General features: G+C 45.0%; 1 protein-coding gene across 5 annotated transcripts in view; it reads left to right on the forward strand.

Annotated features, from left to right (window-relative positions):
• The window catches only part of MID1 (midline 1), a 581,622-nt gene that overhangs the window by 540,429 nt on the left and 20,324 nt on the right, over positions 1 to 20,869 (forward strand). For all 5 annotated transcript variants that reach the window (XM_081793388.1, XM_081793390.1, XM_081793387.1 and 2 more), the window contains 3 exons: positions 5,816 to 5,964; positions 13,616 to 13,743; positions 18,866 to 19,009. In XM_081793388.1, coding sequence (XP_081649514.1) covers positions 5,816 to 5,964; positions 13,616 to 13,743; positions 18,866 to 19,009 — 421 coding nt within the window. The remainder of the gene's footprint in view (positions 1 to 5,815; positions 5,965 to 13,615; positions 13,744 to 18,865; positions 19,010 to 20,869) is intronic.

Consider the following 20,869-nt stretch of genomic DNA (forward strand, 5'->3'; position numbering starts at 1 on the left):
ACTGACAGTTTCGTAAGTAGTTAAACGTACACTTACCGTATGTTCCAGCCGTTCCAGGTGTTTACCAAGAGAAATGAGAGCATATGTCCCTGTAAGACATGTACATGAATTTTCATGTGAGTGTGAAGGGTAATCGCCCCAAACTGGAAATGAGCCAAATGTCCATCAACAGATGAATAAACAGTTTGGGGCACATCCAGAATGAAATACTATTCAGCAGCAAACAAGAGCAAGCTACTGATGCATGCCACGACATGGGTGAATCTCAATAAATTACGGTGAGCGGGGGCACCTGGGTGGCTCAGTCGGTTAAGCTCTGACTCTCGGTTTGGGCTCGGGTCAAGATCTCACGGTTCGTGGGTTCAAGCCCTTTGTTGGGCTCTGTGCTGACAACGTGGAGCCTGCTTGGGATTCTCTCTCTCCCTCCCTCTCTGCCCCTCCCCCACTCACTCTCTCTGTCTCTCTCAAAATAAACAAGTAAAAAAATAAAAATAAAAATAAATTATGGTGAGTGAAGGAAGCCAGACAGAAAGTAGTATATTCTGCATGAATACATTCATATGGAAGTTTAGAAATAACACTTTCTAATAATCTACAGCAACAGGAAACAGATCAGTGGTTGCTTAGTGACAGGGAGGGGTGGGCAGGACGAATTACCAAGGGGCTACAGGAAAACTGGAGGCATGATCTATGTGTTCATTGTCTTGAATGTGGTGACTGTTTCCTGGGTTTATGCATATTTGAAAACTTTTAAATTTGCACGTTAATTATGTACAGTTTGTTATCCGTTCGTTGTATCTCTATAAAGCTGTTTATTTTTTTAAATGTTTATTTTGAGAGAGAGAGAACGAGCGAGCACAAGCAGGGGAGGGGTGGAGAGAGAGAGAGAGAGAGAGAGAGAGAGAGAATCCCAAGCAGCCCCTGAGCCGTCAGCACAGAGCCTGACTCGGGGCTGAATCTCACCAACCGTGAGACCACGACCTGAGCCGAAACCAAGAGTCGGATGCTTAACCAGCTGAGCCACCCAGGCGCCCCTCAGTGAAGCTGTTTATAAGACAAATGCATATTTATATGATGGAACAGTCTTCAAAAATTAAAATTAATGAAGTAGGGTGATATGTATTCATATGGACAAATCACAAAAATAGAAACAAGATTTACAGTACTTTTGTACGGAATGAGAATTGTTATATAACATTTGATAAACTGCAAAAAAAAAAAAAAAAATCCCATACAGTGTTTGGGCACGTTGTACATGCTTGGGAGTCACCCACCCTGACTTCAAAAAAGGTCTTTTCCTCTCAAGAAGGACTTGAGTGAAATTAGGGAGGGACACACAGGGCTTCAATGCTATCGATAATGTTTTACTTCCTTTTGAAAAATCTTACGCTAATACGATGAAAATATCGAGATTTGGTAAAGCTGGTACTGTGGATAGGAAATTTGCCCCATTACTTGAAAAATTGTGCGTGTGGAATTTCTCCCTTGTTTAAGAAAGTGCCCAGGGACATTATCTCAGAAGCTGTGTTAGAAGGCACACAGTACCTGGGAAAGATGAGGCCCAGTTCGGCTTTCTCTTGAGTGACTGCTTTGGCATATCGCCAAGGAATAGTTGATCCCCAAACTCGGAATTCACAGTGACTGGGTCCCTGGCCAGGGTGTGTTGGTGTAAGAGATAGATTTTCAGGAAAAGAGGAACATGGGTACCTACACCCTTTAAATCTGAGGGGCTGGGCAGGGAGGGCAAGCGTGTCTGAGGACGCTGAACGCAGAGAAGGGACTGGGGGGCCCTCTGAGCGGCACTTGAAAGTGGGGAGCTGGAGGAGGCGCCAGCAGGATTTGGGGGATCGTGGTGGTGAATTTCATCCACCTCGCGCCTTTGCCACCATGTGTCTCTGGTGCCGACACAGACCATCGCTCTCAGACCATTGTGCGTTCTTTGAAATACATAGCTTGGCAGCCTTTGTACTTGGACGGACTGGAGAGTCTCAAGCCATGAGACTCCCTGGGAAAGAATTGTCTTATCTCTTCAGTAGTGGGAGATAAATTTCATGGCAACACACGAAGAGCTGGCACCAGACTCCAGATGAAGCAAATCACGTGCGTTATGTTCAGGCACAGGTCGATGGTAGAAAGCCGCAGCCGCAGAGAAAAAGGGTCCCTCGTCCTCACTGCTTTTGTGTACTCTAAATCTCCAAAATTTAAGATCATTAACCGGACCACACGTTCGGGCTTTTCTTCAGCCTGATTGAAATGCCAAGGACCGGCTTCCTTGGCCATTCAGGTATTTGTGATGACTGAGGATCAGTTGCTAGGACATAACAGTGTTGGGGTGGAATCCTGCAATGTACATAAAAGCACATATATTAAAAGCATTTAAAATGCATTTCAAGAAAAACAAAGGGCTACTTTTCAAAGCATGCGTAAGGTATAATAAACAGCCAGCAAATTGCCATACTGAAGCCGGTGTCCCCAGTCAAAGGAGATCCACCAGGCGGGATATTTCCATGATGAGTATGGAATGAATTCCTGAAATTACAGTGTGCAATCAACACTTCCCAAAGGAAAAAAGAGCAGGGCCAACTCGGAAAAATTTCCCCTGTGGCAGTAACACATAATATAAAGGTTCTTCTTACGTGTCAGGATCTAGTGTTTCTTTTCAAAAATCAAATTTTATTCATCTTGTCAGATTTTTAAAATAATACATGAAGTGTTTTCTAATGAAGAAATTAGTATTTTGCTAAATGCTCCGTGTCTGATCCCGAAGGGCTGTATACCAAGTAGGGTAGTGTTTCCCAGAGTGTGGTTCCGATCAAGGCCATCTGATCAGAATCGTTTCAGTTAGCAAACTTTTTTTGTAAAGGGCCAAATAATAACTATTTTTGATTTTGCCAGGCAGTTTCTCTTGCAGAAGCTCACCTCTGCCCAGTGTTGTAGTGTGAAAGCAGCCACAGGCGAGCCCTAAATGAATGAATGTGGTAGTGTGCCAATAAAACTTTATTTACACAGACGGGTGTGTGCGGAGTATGGCTCACAGACCATAGCTTATGAACACCTAACTTAGAGCGGTATTTTTATCTTTTCTTTTTTTAACTGGAACTCACAGTAAGAAATACATAGGACATCAAATCCAGCCTGTGTGCACGTGCACACGCGCGCGCGCGCACACACACACACACACACACACACACACACAGAGTTTTGCAAAACCTAATTTGCCCTTCGTACCAGAAATACACTCTGCTACTTTCTTTCCTCCTCCCCTCTTCTATTTAATGTTTTATTTTTTTAAGTTTGTTTATTCTGAGAGAAAGGGAGAGGGAGTGAGCGCACAAGCAGGGGAGGGGCAGACAGAAGGAGAGACAGAATCCCAAGACAGCTCTGTGCCACCGGCACAGAGCCGATTTGGGGCTCGAACTCACGAACCGTGAGATCATGACCTGGGCCAAGATGAGGAGTCGGGCACAACCCACTGCGCCACCCAGGCGCCCGTCTTCTACTTCGTGTTTTCAGGGCTAGGTTTCATCATACCTGTACCTCATTGCCTGTTGAGATGCAGAATCCCGCTGCTCTGCCCGTGACAGCTTTTTACCTAGGATTTTGAGACGTGAGCCCAAACATCTGTAGTTCTCTTTTTAAAAGATCCCCAGCAGCTTCTTATGCACACCATTTTGAAAAGCTCTGATCCGGTGTATCAGATGGAATTGTACACTTGAGTTAAAATTAAAATTATTCCAACAATTTTTTCTGTGAAGCATTCCTATGTGTTCAAAGGAGGCTCTCATTTTGGCCTGTTTCAACTTACGCATGACTGAGGAGGTTTTTTCCCTTCTCCTCTTTTTAAAAAAAATTTTTTAATGTTTATTTATTTTTAAGAGAGAGAGACAGAGTGCAAGCAGGGGAGGGGCAGAGAGAGAGAGAGGGAGACACAGAATCCGAAGCAGGCTCCAGGCTCCGAGCCGTCAGCAGAGAGCCCGACGCGGGGCTCGAACCCACGAGCCTTGAGATCATGACCTGAGCCGAAGTCGGACACTTAACCGACTGAGCCACCCAGGCGCCCCTCCCTTCTCCTCTTAATGTCACTTTTAATTTCCAATATCATGATAGAAGAAAAGAAAGAAGAGAATAGAGTTCAAGCATTGTTAGATGTGTAGTCATGGGATCACTGACCGGCGTACTGAAAGGATAAGTGATTGACACGAAGTTATTCCAAGGGAATATTGCGACCTTATGTGTCTTTTGTTAGAATCGTATTAAACATCTTTAATTCTGTTGTGTGATTCCAAATATTCCATCCACTTGGTTTGTTCGAGGGACTCTTCAGTTATTTTGCTTCCTCTGGATGTATTCACGTTAGAAGCTAAATTCAGTTTCGTGTAAACTAAGCGTCACTTCGTTCAACTCACGACCACGGTTAATCCGCTGCGGAGGGTCACTAGAATTCTGACGAGTGAAGCCTTTTGCCAGGCTTCGTATCATATACCGTTTGCTCCAAGGTTTTGACACTTCATTCTCTAACTCTCCTTTCGGGAATTTTTCTCTCTCTTGCCTGAAATTTTGTGGCCGCGGTCTCTCAGCGCAGCATATTCATTTCCTTTGTTTGCTGCAGTACGACATAGCTGGAATCAGATGTTCCTTAGAGGCCTCGAGTTCTGACATCTCCTTCCTTCCTTTTCTCCGATTAAAGCTGCATGGGAATGGTAATGATGACTTGGAGAAAGAAGGAATTTCTCGGAGTTAGCAGGAATTCTGGAGGGAGCTGGAGCCAGCCCTGTCTGTAAGACAGATTAACTGGCCTCCTCCCTACCCTTTCACCCAGGGCTGGTTTCCATTCCGGAATGATCATAAAGCCGGCCAAGACCTGTCCCGAGCTGTGTGGAGAGGGCACCGGGCGCTCGGCAATTCTAATTAGCAATCTAATTTTAACTTGGCTTCTGGCCCGAGGGCTTCATCTCGTAGCACATTTCAAACACCCGAGCGCATGGTCAAGTGGGTTACCGTGCACTTATCTTGGCCTACCCCAGAGGTTACGGTCAATTACGTTTGAGGGTCGTTTTCAAGCAAGACAGGATCAGGAATCGGAATGGAGGTTGGAACCAAACATGCATTTTTATCCCGACTGGGAAACGCTTATCAAAATAGTTCTTAGTTATCAAGTAAGCACAAAGTGCCTGGAAATGACGTTCCCAGTGAGGGGAAACGGCCCAGCTGTGCTTTTTTTGGCCTTCTCTCATCTGCTCAACAGGAAAAATATTAATCAATGGAAAAAACGCTCTCTTTCTGTGAATTTAACACATGAGTTTTAGATCGCGTGGGAAATAGTAATACCTCATGTTTTCACATCACAATTTTATTACATGGATTGCAAAGAACTTTTTAGAAAATGGTTCTTACTGAAGCCACACGTTTGCACCTATGGAGATGTTTTATTTGCTTGATGGCCCAGCTGCAAACCTGAGATAAGAGAAAGTTCCAGCATTCCCTGTGATCTTTCAGTAATTGAGTGGAATAGTGGGGGAAGAGGTCTGGTGACCCTTGTAACTTACCATGGGGCAACACCTTGTTTCCCCATCAACAAGGAAGTAATTCGCCATTCAGTATTTTCCCGTAAAACAAATTAGCAACGCTTCTCCAAGGAGACAAGGGCTGTCTAAGCCAGGAGTCCCGTATCGGAGATTTCCATATGTCTCTGCCTGCTTGTCGGACTTTTATTGAAGGACAACTTACGTGCAACAGAACGCACGCATCAGAAGGGTCCGGCCCGATGCGTTTTCCCTAAGCGAGGCCACCCGTGTAACCATCTCCTCTTTTCAAGGTGATGAGGCTCCGCAAACTGGCTCAGCAGATTGCAAACTGCAAGCAGTGCATTGAGCGGTCGGCATCACTTATCTCCCAAGCGGAACACTCTCTGAAGGAGAACGATCATGCGCGCTTCCTACAGACGGCAAAGAATATCACTGAGAGGTGAGTGCGGGGGCTGCTGGGAAGTTCTCAGCCGCTGGGCTCCTGTGTCTGGGGAGCGATTGGTTGGCCTTGCCCTCCCCTTGCTTTTGTTTTCATTTTCAAGGCTGAGTACCAGGGAGAATAGAGGCTTTGAGCAGCTTTGTTCCAGCTAAAGATGCTTCCCTTTGACATGTCAAAGCCTTTTCAGCAGCGCCCTGGAGTTCAAGGCCTTTGAAACAAGAGTCCACCAGCTAGAAAGAATAAAATCAGCCTTGCTTTTTGGGGGGAGAAAGCTTATGGTGGCACAAAACCAGCATTTATTGTGACTCTCAGACCTGATCTTATCGTACGCTTGATAACAAAGAATCAGAATGAAGGCAAAGACATAAAAGGGAATCTTTTCTTCCATCTCAGGGCTCATCTATTTGGGAAAAAAAAAAAAAAAAAAAGAGCAAACTCCCAGGTGTTGTTTTCCGTTAGACCTGTTTTTATTTGGTCGAGAAGCTTCGCCTCTTCTGAAAGGTCAAAGCTGACTCATGTGAGAGAGAGCGGACCCACCTGTCAGTCTCCTACCTCTTGCTTTGAAATGTGTGGCTTATTCTAGGGCAGGGAACATGGAGATAACATTATTTGAATGGACGGTTCAGCAGTAGAACTGGTGGGAGTCTGTGCTCCCTTGGTCCGAGTACTTGATCGGTACAGAATCACTTGTTCTCCCTGATGCAAAAACCTACAGCAGCTCTCGTGAAGCCACAAAACGCACCTGACTCACCTAAATGATATCTCCAAGCCTTGCCAATGCCCTTGACCTCTCATTCATTCTGCTTTTCAGAGTCACTTTTCCCTTATCCAGAGCAATAATAGAATCCAATCACCGGACGACCCCAGGCAGCTCATTCATGCTGGTCTTTATCCTAGAGCAGGAGTCTGCCAACTCCTATAAAGGACCAGAGAGTAAATATTTTCAGCTTTGCAACTTATGAGGTCTCCTTGGAAGCTACTCAACCCGGCCGTGATAGCTCTCTATCAGCCTCGCTTAGACAGTACAGAAACACTGTCTAAAGGGTGTTTCTAAAAACATTTCGCAAAACAGGTATTTGGCCCTCTGGCTGTATTTTGCCAACCCCCGGCCCAGGGGGGAAAATACCATCCTATGACTTGAATTTCTTCAAGGAAAGAGAAAGAAAGCCAACATTAGTTGAGTGCTTGCTTGTGGCGGCCACTGTGCTAATTCTCAAAATGTCGCGTACAGGTAGGCATTGATATTTCCGTTTCCGCTCTTCTTTCAATTAGAGTAACATACAGTAGTAGTTTTACAACTCTGGTCTCGTATTGAACCGGCCTCGCCGTGTTGTTATAGTTGAGATAAATTTCTTCCGCGATTGGTTCCGATACCTGATCTCTTCCAAAGCACGTGGATAGCAGCTGGTTATATCCTTAAAATGATCACGTCCCTACTCTTAAGAGAAGCCAGTTTCTTTCCTCGTGTCTCCTAGGTTCCAAGCGTTTAATTGTCTTCCCAGCTCTCATCTGGACTGTATCCAGTTGTTTTATATGCATCCTAAAGTTAGAAAGTGCAAATACCACTAATAACTCCAGTGTACCTAGGGCAGTCTACTAGACGGTGTTTACACTTATGTCATGATTTCCAACTGGGATCCAAGTACTTTTCTCCAGCTTTAAACCACGAGATGGCCAGATGAAATGGCTACTGTGAAGTGCATTTCTCAGCAATCCCTAAAAATTTGATCACGTGTAATATGAAGAAATTCTCAAGGGCAGAGAATGTGGCCCCATACCAGTTAAGACAGAACATTCTGGGGGTACCTGGGTGGCTCAGCCGGTTGAGCGTCCAGCTTCGACTCGGGTCATGGTCTCGCGGTTCATGAGTTCGAGCCCCACATCGGGCTCACTGCTGTCAGCTTGTTTGCGTGGAGCCCACTTCAGATCCTCTGTCTTCCTCTCTCTGCCTCTCCCCTGCTTACGCTCTTCCAAAAATAAATATTAAAAAAAAAAAAGAACATTCTGAAAGAAGGCCTACCTACCTTTGAAGTGTAACATAAGCACATGAATGTCCACACGTGATCTCCCTCAGATCCAGCAGGGTATAACTGGTCCCATTCACCTCCACCCGTAACAAGCCCATCTCTTCAAGAACAGAAACATGACTTTGAGTTTTCTTTCTACAAATGAATTGTATAATACAGTTGACCCTCAAACAGCATGGGTTTGAATTGCACAGGTGCACTTATACATAGATTTTTAAAAATAAATACAGTACAGTGCTGTAAATGTACTTTCTCTCATGATTTTCTTAATAATATTTTCTATAATAATATTTCTTAATATTTCTAATAATAGTTTCTTCTCTCTAGCTTACTGTATTGTAAGAATGCAGAATATAATGGATATGACATACAAAAAAATGTGTTAATCGACTATTTATGTTACCAGTAAGGCTTCTGGTCAACAGTAGGCTATTAGTAGTTATGTTTGGCGGGGGAGGAATCAAAAGTTATACATGGATTTTCAACTGGGTGGGGGTCAGCACCCCTAACCACCCCCCCATTGTTCAAAGGTCAACTGAGCAATATATTCTCAAGCATCACTAATACATAGTTCTCGCTGTGATTGTGTGTGCACTTTTATAAAATTATTATTTTTTTTTAAGTTTATTTATTTTGAGAGGGTGGGGGGGGGGAATGCAGCAGGGTGAGCCTGGGAGGGGCAGAAAGAGAGAGGGAGAGACAGAATCCCAAACAGGCTCTGTCTGTCAGCACAGAGCTTGATGCAGGGCTCGATCTCACGAACGGTGAGATCCTGACCTAAGCCGAAATGAAGACTTTGATTCTTAACTGACTGAGCCACCCAAGCACCCCTAAAATTATTGTAAATAAGCAAAATTATGCACTAAGTCCAGACATAAGAAAGTCGGCCGCCTGTTTATGAGAAGGCTAAACTTCCATCAAAGTTTAAAGACATAGTACCTGTAAAAATTTGCCAACATCCTTCATCCCCCCGTTTCTGCAGCCCCTCTCTTCTGTCTTCATTTGTCAATCTTCTTGGTCACTTCCCGAGTCTTTCTCTTTCTAGGACTGGAATGAAGGGAAAGGGCAGGGGGCTTGGACTAGGACCTGGGAAACTTGGGCAGATCCCAGCACTGCCACTTTTTAACTGCGATCCTTTGGGGTTTATCCGTGAGGTATTTTCTGCTAAGAGGAGTGGGCTCGTAATAGCTACCTCTATCGGTAATTTTGATAATACTGCTGATATCCTATCCTAAGAATAGGCCTTTAACGTCATTGATACTCCATACTGTATGTTGGATTTAAGTTTTCAGAGTTCATTGTGTCGGTACGGCCCTGCCTTGTGTGTCTCTTCTGGGGCTGGTCTCTGCCTGTCTCAACTCTTCAATCCTTTACTTAGTAAGCATTCCACTCTGGGACGTGACTTCATGATTCTCTGCCTCCTATTGTGTCTGCCTTGGGCGTTGGCACCTGTATACTTCCAAACCATCTTTATTCTTCTAGTCAAGGGTGGAAAGCCCAGAACAAACTTGGAATCCTGCAAGCCTTCCTAAAGTGAGACTTGGGGGAGGTTTTTCGACATCTTTAAACCACTTGAAGTGGATATGTTCACCCACAGGCTGAATCAAACTGCAAAAAGCTTTTTGATTTAGAAACAGTAAGAAAAAAAAAAGGAGAGAGACCCTCAAGCTTTACCTTGTAGGAGATGCATGTGCTTTGGAATCAAGTGTCCGGCTCTGGGTTCATTGCCTGGCAGTAATTACGGACGGCATTGGGGCTGCTCCTTTAACACTTGTGAGTCCAATCTTGCTCGCACGTTCCTAGCAGGCGGAACCCCCAGCCATCTTGTTTCCACCATTATAGCCCCAGCACGTAGCAAACTGCCTGACGTGAATGAATGAGTGAACAAATTATAAAACAGGTCGAGGAGTCCTACCTAATGCGGTTGTCACAGGGACAAAATGAGATAATGTGGTAAAACTATTATTCCAGTTCCCGTCCCAAGGTGAACATGCAACAAATGCTCATTCCCGTCCTTCCTACTCACTGAGTTGATGCAAACAGATTGTATAACATACCGCATTCTCAAGCCATGCTAACATATAGGTCTTTTGTAGGATTGTATGGGCGTCTTTACAAAATCACGTTAAGCGAAACTTTTCACTGAATTGAAGCATAAGAAAGTTGGTCTACTGGTTATGAGAAATCTGAAGTTTTCGCAGCGAATTCTCAAGAGGAGGGTTAAAGGAAACTTCCCTCTCAAACGTACCCATTTTTCAGACCTTCTAGGAGGGTGTCCGACCCCACAGAGTGACCCCTCTGCCCTTGAACACCTAAGCAGTTCAAGGATCCATCAGACTTACCCCGAATATAAAGCCCAGAGCTCCAGTTGTCAGCTCTGGCAAGATGTCACTTGATTTTAAGAATTTAAGCACATGTGATGAGTGGTTTTTGAAGAGTGTTCTGGGGGGGTGTTAATTGGTATTAAAACAACAAAATTCCAGAGCCAAATGCATCTGGGAAATCTTGAGCAGACCCAAGTAAACCACATTTTGTTGCCATGAGACCTCGCTGGGTTTTACTGTGGTGATGTGCCCTCTCGCCCAAGAGAGACGACCCATTTAAGTGCCATTGTCGGGGGCCTGGCATGGGGGCGATATTCAGCAGGAAGGGTAGAGCATCTTGCCCTGACATGGACTGTTTGACAGAAACCCTGTAAGCAGTGTAATTCTAGACACATCCACCTTCTGGAAAACTGGCCGCATGTGGCTCCTAGCAAACAGAGTGTTATAGAGATTAGAGCCATCAAAGTACAACCAGCAACAGAAGTAATGTGCAGTCCACCCTCTTAAACATCAGCATAGGGCACAAAGTCCTTATTTGCCTCAATATGACCAAGGCTTCACATACACCTACAGGCATGTGCACACATGTGTGTACACACACACACACACACACACACACACACAACTGTGAAGGCACAGAATTGCGAAAGTGGCCTAACACTGATGGCCCTGGTGGATTTTGGCAGCTCATCTGAAAGGCCAGAAGACGGGCAACAAGGATTTGGGGAGTAAAAACGTGACCTAAAATGTTGAATCTGGCAGCTCTCCCCTCGCCCATCACTCCAATTAAGAATTTGAAATTGTAGCCAATGATAAATATCTTTCCTTCCATCAAAAAACTGTGTAGGTGTTAAAGGCTGCAGTAACTCCGCAGATCCTTGCTGTCAGTCTTTGCCTCTCAGGCTTAGGGACTTTCAGCCTTTCCGTTCCCACCCCGAAAAGTTCCCACCATCAAGATGGCAGGCATTTTTAACCCTGTCACGTGACCGAAGCACATTTTTAGTTACCTGTGGACCATAGGACCCGGAGAAACTTGGGAGAACTCTATTCTGGATGAGCCTGAACAGAAGCTTCTGCCCCTGGACTGGCAAGTGCTAAGGCGAGAGTCAGAGGCCTTAAGATCCTCTCAGCCCAAGACCTTCTAATTGGGGTTTCGCTTTGAAATTTTTATTTGAGGAGTTCAATTGCCGTTAGAGCATTTCTTTTAACTTTTCTGCACCGATGCAAATATGTCGGGTTCTTCAGCCCCTGGCATACTTTAAGGGCTTAGTAAATATTTGCTGAATAATCCTGGGATCTCTCGGAGTTTTGAGGAGTTTTTCTGATTATGGGTCATAAGGAAAGCATGTTTAAGTACAGTTTGACCATCTGTAAAAAATGCCTAGCAACCGTCCCTTTATCCATCGGTCTAAATTAGCAGGTGTGTTAGTCACAATAATTTGCCCATTTCCCTCGGGCGCAATCTTTAGCCAACAAGATCCCGTAACTCTGCTATTTACTGTTTCTTGGTGAAAAGGTGAGGTGGTGAATTTAGACTCTCCACCCTCATTGAAACACTTGAAACTTTTCTTTCCAGAGTTTATGCCTCTTCAAACGTTCATCTATGGATCCCAATATCATTTCGATTATTACATTGTTAATTATCCTGTCTCCTTCCCTCCCCTCCACAGAACTGAAAATGTACCAGAAGTACAAGTATAGAAATTCTATTTCTAAGGATTTTGAGCACTTCACAGGTGTAACTATTATTATCTTTTTAAAGGGTTTTTAAATGTTTATTCGTTTTTGAGAGAGAGAGAGAGAGACAGAGTGTGAGTGGGGGAGGGGCAGGAAGCATAGGAGACACAGAATCCGAAGCAAGCTCCAGGCTCTGAGCTGTCAGCACAGAGCCCGATGCGGGGCTCAAACCCACGAACTGCGAGATCGTGACCTGAGAAGTCGGATGCCCAGCCAACCGAGCCACCCAGGCGCCCCGAAAATATATTATGTTTATAAAATACAAAGTTTCGGGGCGCCTGGGTGGCTCAGTTGGTTAAGTGGCTGACTTCACCTCAGGTCGTGATCTATCAGTTCATGATTTCGAGGCCCGCATCAGGCTCTGTGCTAAGAGCCTGGAGCCTGGTTTGGATTCTTTAAAAAATTTTTGAAATAAAATAAAACACAAAGTTTTAAGAGCCACTAAGAGGTATAGAAGGAGCTACATCCCCTTAGGTAACGAGGTTGAAATTTTTCTAGGTTAAACGGAAGAGTAGAGGCCTGGAATTCTCCTCCTGGCTGGGGCCAGCCAGCTTTGTGACCTTGTATAAATGGTGGTGTTTACCAAACTTAGTGAAATACCCAGATCACCAAGATTATGAGGCTGGCATAGCCTGATGTGCTCAGAAGTGGCCTACATCGTGCCACAATTGTATTGCCTTTAAGAGAATCGCCTGCGGTTCTTAAACTAGTCAGATTGTTCTGCCATTAGTAACCGAACTTTGCAAATCGACTTGAGAGCTCAACACTAGGCCTCTCGGGAGATCTCTCATACATAGCAGGAGAGTCAGACCCACCAGTACCTTGCCGTAGAGTTTATGAACGAGAACTCTAACTAGCAACCCTAAATGAAGAGGAGAAACGGTGTGTCCGTTGGAGGAATGTGAGAGAAAGCTCATGAATATTTTTCATGGCATCTGCCGGGAATATGGGGCAAAACAATGAATACAAGGAGAATGGAGCGAGCCAGGGAGAAAACTCCTTTCTTAATGTGTATTTCAGAGAGGAGCTGGTAATTGATGAAACTAATCCAATATCTGGAAACATTCTTTTTTAATCCTCACTTTGCCTTTTATGCAGTTTGAAATTTTGGAGACTCCTCTTTGAAGTAGAGCAGGGTCGGGTCTGAAAGGAACAAACCGTTTCCCAGACAGATGTGTGAAGAAATGCCCGGAGCTATGAGCTTCTCGCTGGGGTTAGATGTGAAGGGGCCAGGCTGTTAAATACACAGCAACATGAAATATGAATATTCTTTCACCTCCGTGGGGAATTTTTTTCCGAGGTAAAAAGAAAGGCGGCGGGGGGGGGGGGGGGGCAGAACGCTATTCTACTGTTTACCCAATTCCTTTGCCTGGTCTTTGAGCTTCCATTCATTAGTATGGTGTTCCTGTGCTGTGCCACTCCAAGATCCTTTCTGAGGCTCACGTGTGAAAACAGCACGGTTTTAAAATGGTATTTCTTGTCCTTTTATTGTCTTTCATTCCTATGCAGCGACAGCGAAAGCCATCTTGACAGTTCTAAAATGTTGTTTTGTTTACATTACAGAGTCTCCATGGCAACTGCATCATCCCAGGTCCTAATTCCTGAAATCAACCTCAATGACACCTTTGACACCTTTGCCTTAGATTTTTCCCGAGAGAAGAAGTTGCTAGAATGTCTGGATTACCTTACAGGTAATGTCTTGCATGTGTGTGTGTGTGTGTGTGTGTGTGTGTGTGTGTGAGTGTGTGTGTGTGGGGGGGAGGGTTAATATTGTGTACATTCGGGGATACGCATACTTTGCCCCCCAGATCCGTTCCCTAAAAACCAGAGGGGTGCGCTTCTGATTTAGGAATGGAGTCTAATAGTCCCATAAACAATTTCTGGCACTCTTTTTTCTTTTTTTTTTTCACTCAAAACAGCACAGTCTGAGACCAAACTGGGAACAGAGGAAAAAGGAGAATCTCAATAACTGAAAACATACTTACCACCATTCTCCCTCCCTCTCAGAGTGTGGGTACCACAAATAATGGCTCTGTTGGCCATCGCAGGGATACATAAGGGAGTGTGGCTATTTTCCATTTCATCTCAGCAAGGCATCGGGCTCTCACGGTGTCTTGCCAGAGAAAAACTTGGCAGCTAACTTCGATTGGGTGTCTACCCTGCTCCGGCTTTTTGTATGTGAGAGCCTGTTTAATCTTCCCAACATCCAACTGAGGTCAAGTGTTGTCAGCCTCATTCTGCAGAGGACGGAGGTCACCCATCTTGCGGGAGGTCAGGTAGCCAAGGACTTGGCAGAGTTAGCATTTGCTTGGGTCTGTACAGACTCCCAAAGACCTCCTGGTCTTTCTCGTAAAAGACCGCATTTCATCTTGGCAAAGGTCACCGTGGCAAACGTCCCAGAAATCACACGCGAATTCCTGGTACCATGTTTCCAATAGGCATTTTTTGGGTCAAACTTAAGAAACAAAAGCAAACAACAATAAAAGAAAACCTTAGCCTCCTCCCATTCCTAACCATGCTTCCAGATTTTTCTTTGCTGTCAACCTCTAGAGCGAGAACTGAAATCATTCGCTGGGAGGATGTGGACTGTTTAGATGACCTCTATTTGTGTTAGCCAAACCCACCGGTGCCTATGACTTCAGGAAAGCTCCATGTATACAGTGAAGCCAGATGTGCACCGAACTCAGGACAGGCGGCCCTCGAGAGACCGCATCCCTGGCTTAGTTAGCATGGCATCAGCTTCTCGACTCCAGCTCTGTGTGTGTGTGTGTGTGTGTGTGTGTGTGTGTGTGTGTGTGTGTGTTTGGGGGAGAGCGGTTGGAAAAGACGGAGCAGGAGAAAGGGAACATTGTGTATAGTTTGTTTTTACAGTCTGTGGATCAAAATCAAGGAGTTTTATATCCAAGGGGCGTTATACCCAGACAGGTTTTTTCTTCACAAGCATCCGAGGCGCTGTTTTTAGCCTTTCTGCATTTGCAAGGGAAGCGGTCATCCCACAAACTTCTTATCTTCTGTAATTCTTTCAAACCACACCACTCAAAGAAGTTGACTCAAAAATGCATTTGCAGTAAGGAACCAAACTTGGTTTCAAACACTTATGAATATGCTGCCATCCTTTTTTAAGCTTTTCACTCTGAGATTTATCTAAACTAACTACCCCATAGAACCTTCCACGATGATAAAAACGTTCTATATCTACACCGTCCATTATGGTAGCCGCTAGCCACATGGGGCCATCAAAAACTTGAAATGTGTGCGGCGAGTTTTTACTTTTATTTAACTGTAATTAAATGTAATTGAAATTTAAAAAGCCACATGGAGCTCGTGGCTACTGCATTAGACAGTGCTTTCTCTGGCTAAGCTGTTTTTCATAATGACATCCGATTAAAAAAAGCTCTTTTTTTCTTACATCATTTGGGATTGAGTGTGATCGCAACAACAGAAAATCCACTTAGCAGTGACTAAACCCATCAAGGAGTGTTTGTATCCCAGGAACAGGAGGACGGAGCTGTGTGTCCCGGGCCCGGGTAGCGGCTCACTGACGACCTCAGACTCTAGCTCTCTTCTTTTTCTGCTCTGCCGTCTTCACTGTGTTGCCTTTTCGCCACACGATCGATCACAGCACAACTACCCCACCTCCGTGCATTATGCTCAAATTACAGGCAAAAAGAGAGGGACACAGGGGAGATGATGACAAAGATCCGTGAGCCAGCTTTGTCTTGGGTTATTAGGAAAATGAGAAGCTTGCTCAGAAGACCCATCTAGCAAACTCCCACCTGTGTCTTATGGGCCAGATCCACGTCACAAGGTCACTGCCAAGGACACAGAAGAACGAAACACTGTTTGGCTGGGCACTTGGCCTTTCTGCACAAAATCAGTGTCTCGTTGACCTGAGTGTATCCTCCCCTTCCCCAAGAATTGTTTAATGGTATTTCAGTGGGCACACCTTCATGGGCTAATCTCTAAGCCAATGCCAGAGTAGTGATTAAAGGAGAAAATGTGAAAGCACTTGGCCCCGACTAGTACCAAGCACACCATGTATCATCCCCGATGCCTGTTTATGCCAAACGAAAGATCACATGGGGTACCTGCTCTTATGCCTTCTTAACTGTCAACCTCAAATACAAATTTGGTCCACTTCTAGACATAACAGCGATCCTGGCCATAACATAGGATGCTTGGCTGATATTGCCAAGTCCAAATAGCCTATCAGACATTCGTAAGCAGGAAATGAAGTGTTTGCGGAATATGAGCCTGCCATTTCTTGTGTCCTGTTTATGACAGAGGCAGGAAAATAACAGCTCTGCTACCCGGTCCATGAATATTGAAATTGGGAGCATGGTGCTATTTTCATTTACCGTAAATTAAGTATTGACTTTTCAGGACAAACCCATTGGGCTGATAATCAAAACAGGGTTAGCCCGCGTGGCTGTGAAAACAAGATTTTTTTTTTCCCTGTGACATGCCTCTAAGCGGTATGTCAAGTTAATAACCCGGAGAGGTGACATTTCCTCCCCGATTGCAGCAACTGCCGTGTGCCTCCCAGCCACTCGCTTATTTTGAGCATAAGTTTTCTTTATATTTAATCATATATTGCAATGCAGAAAGAACACAACCTTTCTACAGCGGTGGATGGAAAAAATAATTCAATGAACTGTTTAGATCATGGGAGAATAAGCATTTCTCCACTGGTCCAGGCGGGGTGATCCCACACGAACACGGACAATTGGAAGCACGTTTTATGGTGCGGCCGGGCCTCCCCCGCAGAATGCATCTCCGGGTTGGTGTCGCTGATTCATGCACATCAAAGTCACAGCGCATGACGCTAAGTCTTGCATGTGGATACTTCAGGAGATAGGTGTGTAAATACATATCCCAGAAAGAATGCTTTAAAGGCTCTACAGAGCCTTTCTGTCTTAATGCACAGCTTAATGCAGCCTCTGCCACGGGTAGGTGCTCATTAATAATGTTTGTAGAATCCAATAACCAAGAGACAAAGCTGGTCTATGTGACTTTATACAGCAAACATACTTCATACTTGGCCGCCTACCGTATTTGTCCTGAATACACCGTCAGGTGGCAAAAGGAAGAATACGAAAACAATTAGGGTCTTAAATTTGCCATGTTTACAAACTTTTCTCCTTCTTTGGGTTTGCTCAGGCCTCATCAATCCTAATCGCAATTTAAAGCAAGAAAGAACTCTGCAATGATGTAAACTGAGGCTGCTACCAATCTGTAGAATGCTGCAATTTTCTCCTTTTTTGAAGTTAGGTTCTAGTATCCAGAAGAGTGGAAATAAAGGCCTGGATCAGTTCTCTAAGCCAGGGGTTGGCAAACTTTGACTATAAAGGGCCAGATGGTAAATATTTTAGGCTTTGCAGGACATATGGTCCCAACTACTCAACTCTGCTGTTGCACAAAAGCAGCCACAGACAATACGTAAATGAATGAGCCTGGCTGTGTTCCAATAAAACTTTATTTACAAAAATAGGCAGTGGGCCAGATTTGGCCCATAGCCATAGTTTGCCAACCCCTGCTCTAAAAGATTATTGCCGGTGCAAAGCACTCACTGCCTAGTCTTTTTCTTGCTCACAAACTCTTCTCATAAAACCAGTTACTGAAATCAGCCGGTAGATTTTAAATCAACTTAAAATAATTATTTTGGTAGGATTTAGACTTCTCTGCTCCAGACTGTGTTCAAGACATAAAATCGCAGCCTTCTCCAGTGTTTTCTTCGGGGAAGGAAAATGTACTTCTTAGATATGATCGATTGTTCATCATGTTCTTTTTAATTTGAAATATCACCTATAAATTAAAAACTGAGAAGAAAATAGGGCCACACTAATAAGGGTTTTTTTTTATAAGGCATCGAAACATCTAATGAAAGGGGCACCTGGGTGGCTCAGTCGGTTAAGTGTCCGACTCTTGATTTCGGCTCGGGTCATGATGTCACGGTTCATGAGTTCGAGCCCCGAGTCAAGATCCGTACTGACAGTGCAGTCAGTGCAGAGCCTGCTTGGGATTCTCTCTCTCTGCCCTTCCCCCGCTCACACACACACACACACACACACACACACACGCTTGCTCTCTCTGTCTCTGTCTCTGTCTCTCTCTCTCAAAAATAAATAGACATAACAGCGATGTCTATTATATAACACCTAATGAAAGAAAATTTTCAAACAATTACTTGGCAGGTTTGTTATGGAATAACGAACATCAGTATTTTTCCAATTGGTTTCATAAGATACGTGGCCTCACATACCTCGGGTTGGCAAACTTTGGCTCTCAGGCCAAATCTAGCGCTCACCTGGTTTTGTAACTAAAGTTCTCCTGGCACCTGGCCATGTCTGTTTGAGTCTGAATTGTCTGTGGCTGTTTTTGTAGTGCAGAGGCAGAGGTGAGTAGTTGTGACAGAGACCATATAGCTTGCAAAGCCTAAAACATTTCCGATCTGGCCCTTTACTGAAAAAGTTTGCCATCCCCCCCCTACGGATGAAATCCCAAAAGTTCATCTCGTTTACTTTCTGCCTAACATGTTTTCTTGCATGGACAAGAGTGTTAGTCGCTTAGTCTCCTCAACCTGCTTTCACGATAGAGACAAGTCCCTCCTGGAGGGCCGAAGTCACGCTACCTGTTAAAAATCACAGCGATCACCAGCCAACCAAATGTGCTTTGGATTGGGGCCACCGTCTCTAGGACGGTGGTCCTGATGGACCTGTCCAGAAAGGCCTGCTTTGACTGTCACACATCTCCTCTGCAACGTATCCCAGAGGTGCCTGCTTCGTTGCTGATGAGCATTCTTGATCCCCACAGCTCCCAACCCTCCCACAATTAGAGAAGAGCTCTGCACAGCTTCCTACGACACCATCACCGTTCACTGGACGTCCGATGATGAATTCAGTGTGGTCTCCTATGAGCTCCAATACACCATATTCACCGGACAAGCCAATGTCGTTAGTGAGTATTGTGCACCCTATCGGTCTCTCTGTTTGGTGACTGTTTCCGGATAGATTGCGTTTCTAAATTTAAGCATCAGGGGAAGACAAGGGAGGAAAGAATCCGCGGTATTTATTGGCTGCCGTTCCTAACCAAGAAGATGAGGGCGTTCGCTTGTGCTCTACGAGCAAAACTAGCTGGCCAAATAGCGACGAAAATTAACGATCTCTAGCAAACCACGTGGATGAATCTTACAAACACGTAAGAGAAAGAAGCAGGAAACCAAAGCATACACGCAGTACGAGTCCGTTTGTACGTTCATAACTTAAAGATAAAAGGAAACTCTTTTGCTTAGAGATACATATGAACGTGTAACAGCTAGAGATAAAAGCGGGGTGGCTACTTTCTGGGTGGGAGTCACATGGTTTGGTCATCGTATCATACATTTAGTTTTATGTACTTTTTCGAGTGTTGTTTCACAATGTAAAAAAAAAAAAAAAGAATGTAATAAAATGGAGAGGCAAGCAATGTTAGTAGTAACCGGCCCCACCTGGGAAGAATTTCAGCCCTTCCTTGAAACACGGAGAGGCCCCTCTCTCCCTGGGGCCCGTGAGATATTTGGCATCAGAGACAATGCGATGATCTCACATCGCCCCAGTTGCTGGCCAGAGAGGTGATCACAAAGGAATCTCTCCTCCCCACCCCCGCAGCTATTTCAATTGAGTTGAGTAAATGGAAAAGGACCAGAGGAAGTGGCTCTTCAGGGGAGCAAGTTTGAAGCCTCTTTAGCAAATTAAAATACAGCATGTCAAAGTAGAATAGAATAGAATAGAATAGAATAGAATAGAATAGAAGCCACTTTTCAACAAAGAAGTGTTTTGAAAAATTCAGTATCAACTTAATGTGCTTTTATTATGTAAACCTCTTCTCGGCTTCACCACACTGTTCTTTCCCGTGTAATTCTGACACAGTTCTGAGACGTGAGATGCTTAAAAAAGAAATCAGGTGTAGGATTAATTAAAAGTGATGGGCGAAGAGCCCTGCTTCTGAGTAACTGAAGGTCACTGGCTCATGCCAACAAATGGACCCCCCAGCTTCCTTAGCACCTCGTTTCCCAGGCTTCCCTCCTCACCCCTCGGACCCTCCCCTCCCTAATTGGCCTGCCTTGGAAGCTTTATTAAAATCTTACCATTTTCCAAGAACGTGTAAGGGGGAAAACCGTGAAACGTCGAGAACAGCTTTGGCCAGCCGCCCGAGCAGGGGGGGAAACAGAGGGCAGAAGCGGCAGGTGTAACAAAAACGTCTTGGGGGAGATGATGGCCTAAGTCTCGAAAGAGAGTGGGTATGTATCAGAGAGGTAAGGGGACTCCAGGCAGCCACCTGATCAGGCGCAAACCTGTAGAGACCTAGAATGGCCAGGCGTTTTCGGAGACACCGCCTACGAAAGCCTGGTTGGAGAATTGAGTGAGGAAGGGGAGACGGGGAGACGTGAAGACAGGGAAATAGAACCAGGACTCAAACCCGAGTAGGTCTGGTTCCGGAAAGCACATGTCCTTAATCATCAGTCTCTAAATCCTAACCCGCAGTAAAGACCCGGCCACAGCGTGTTGGATCTTCCCCTGTGGGCTTGGGCGTCACGCAGAGCCACACTGCCATCTGATCGGTTGGAAGCCGTGTCGGGCAGTGCTGGGGACGAGGGAGTGGGACAGGGCAACACTAGAAGCAGAGACGTGAACTAGGAGGCCCGTAGTAATTCACGGAGGCACAGCTGGCCAGGACCCGCCAAGGGCACTAGCACCGAAGAAGGCGAGGGCAGGAGAAGATGATTCCAGAAAGACTTCACCTCTCACCCGTATCCCCGGGGAACACCGTTACTATCTT

This window comes from Panthera onca, chromosome X (genome assembly GCF_046562875.1).
Source record: "Panthera onca isolate mPanOnc1 chromosome X, mPanOnc1 haplotype 2, whole genome shotgun sequence".
Lineage (NCBI taxonomy): Eukaryota > Metazoa > Chordata > Mammalia > Carnivora > Felidae > Panthera > Panthera onca.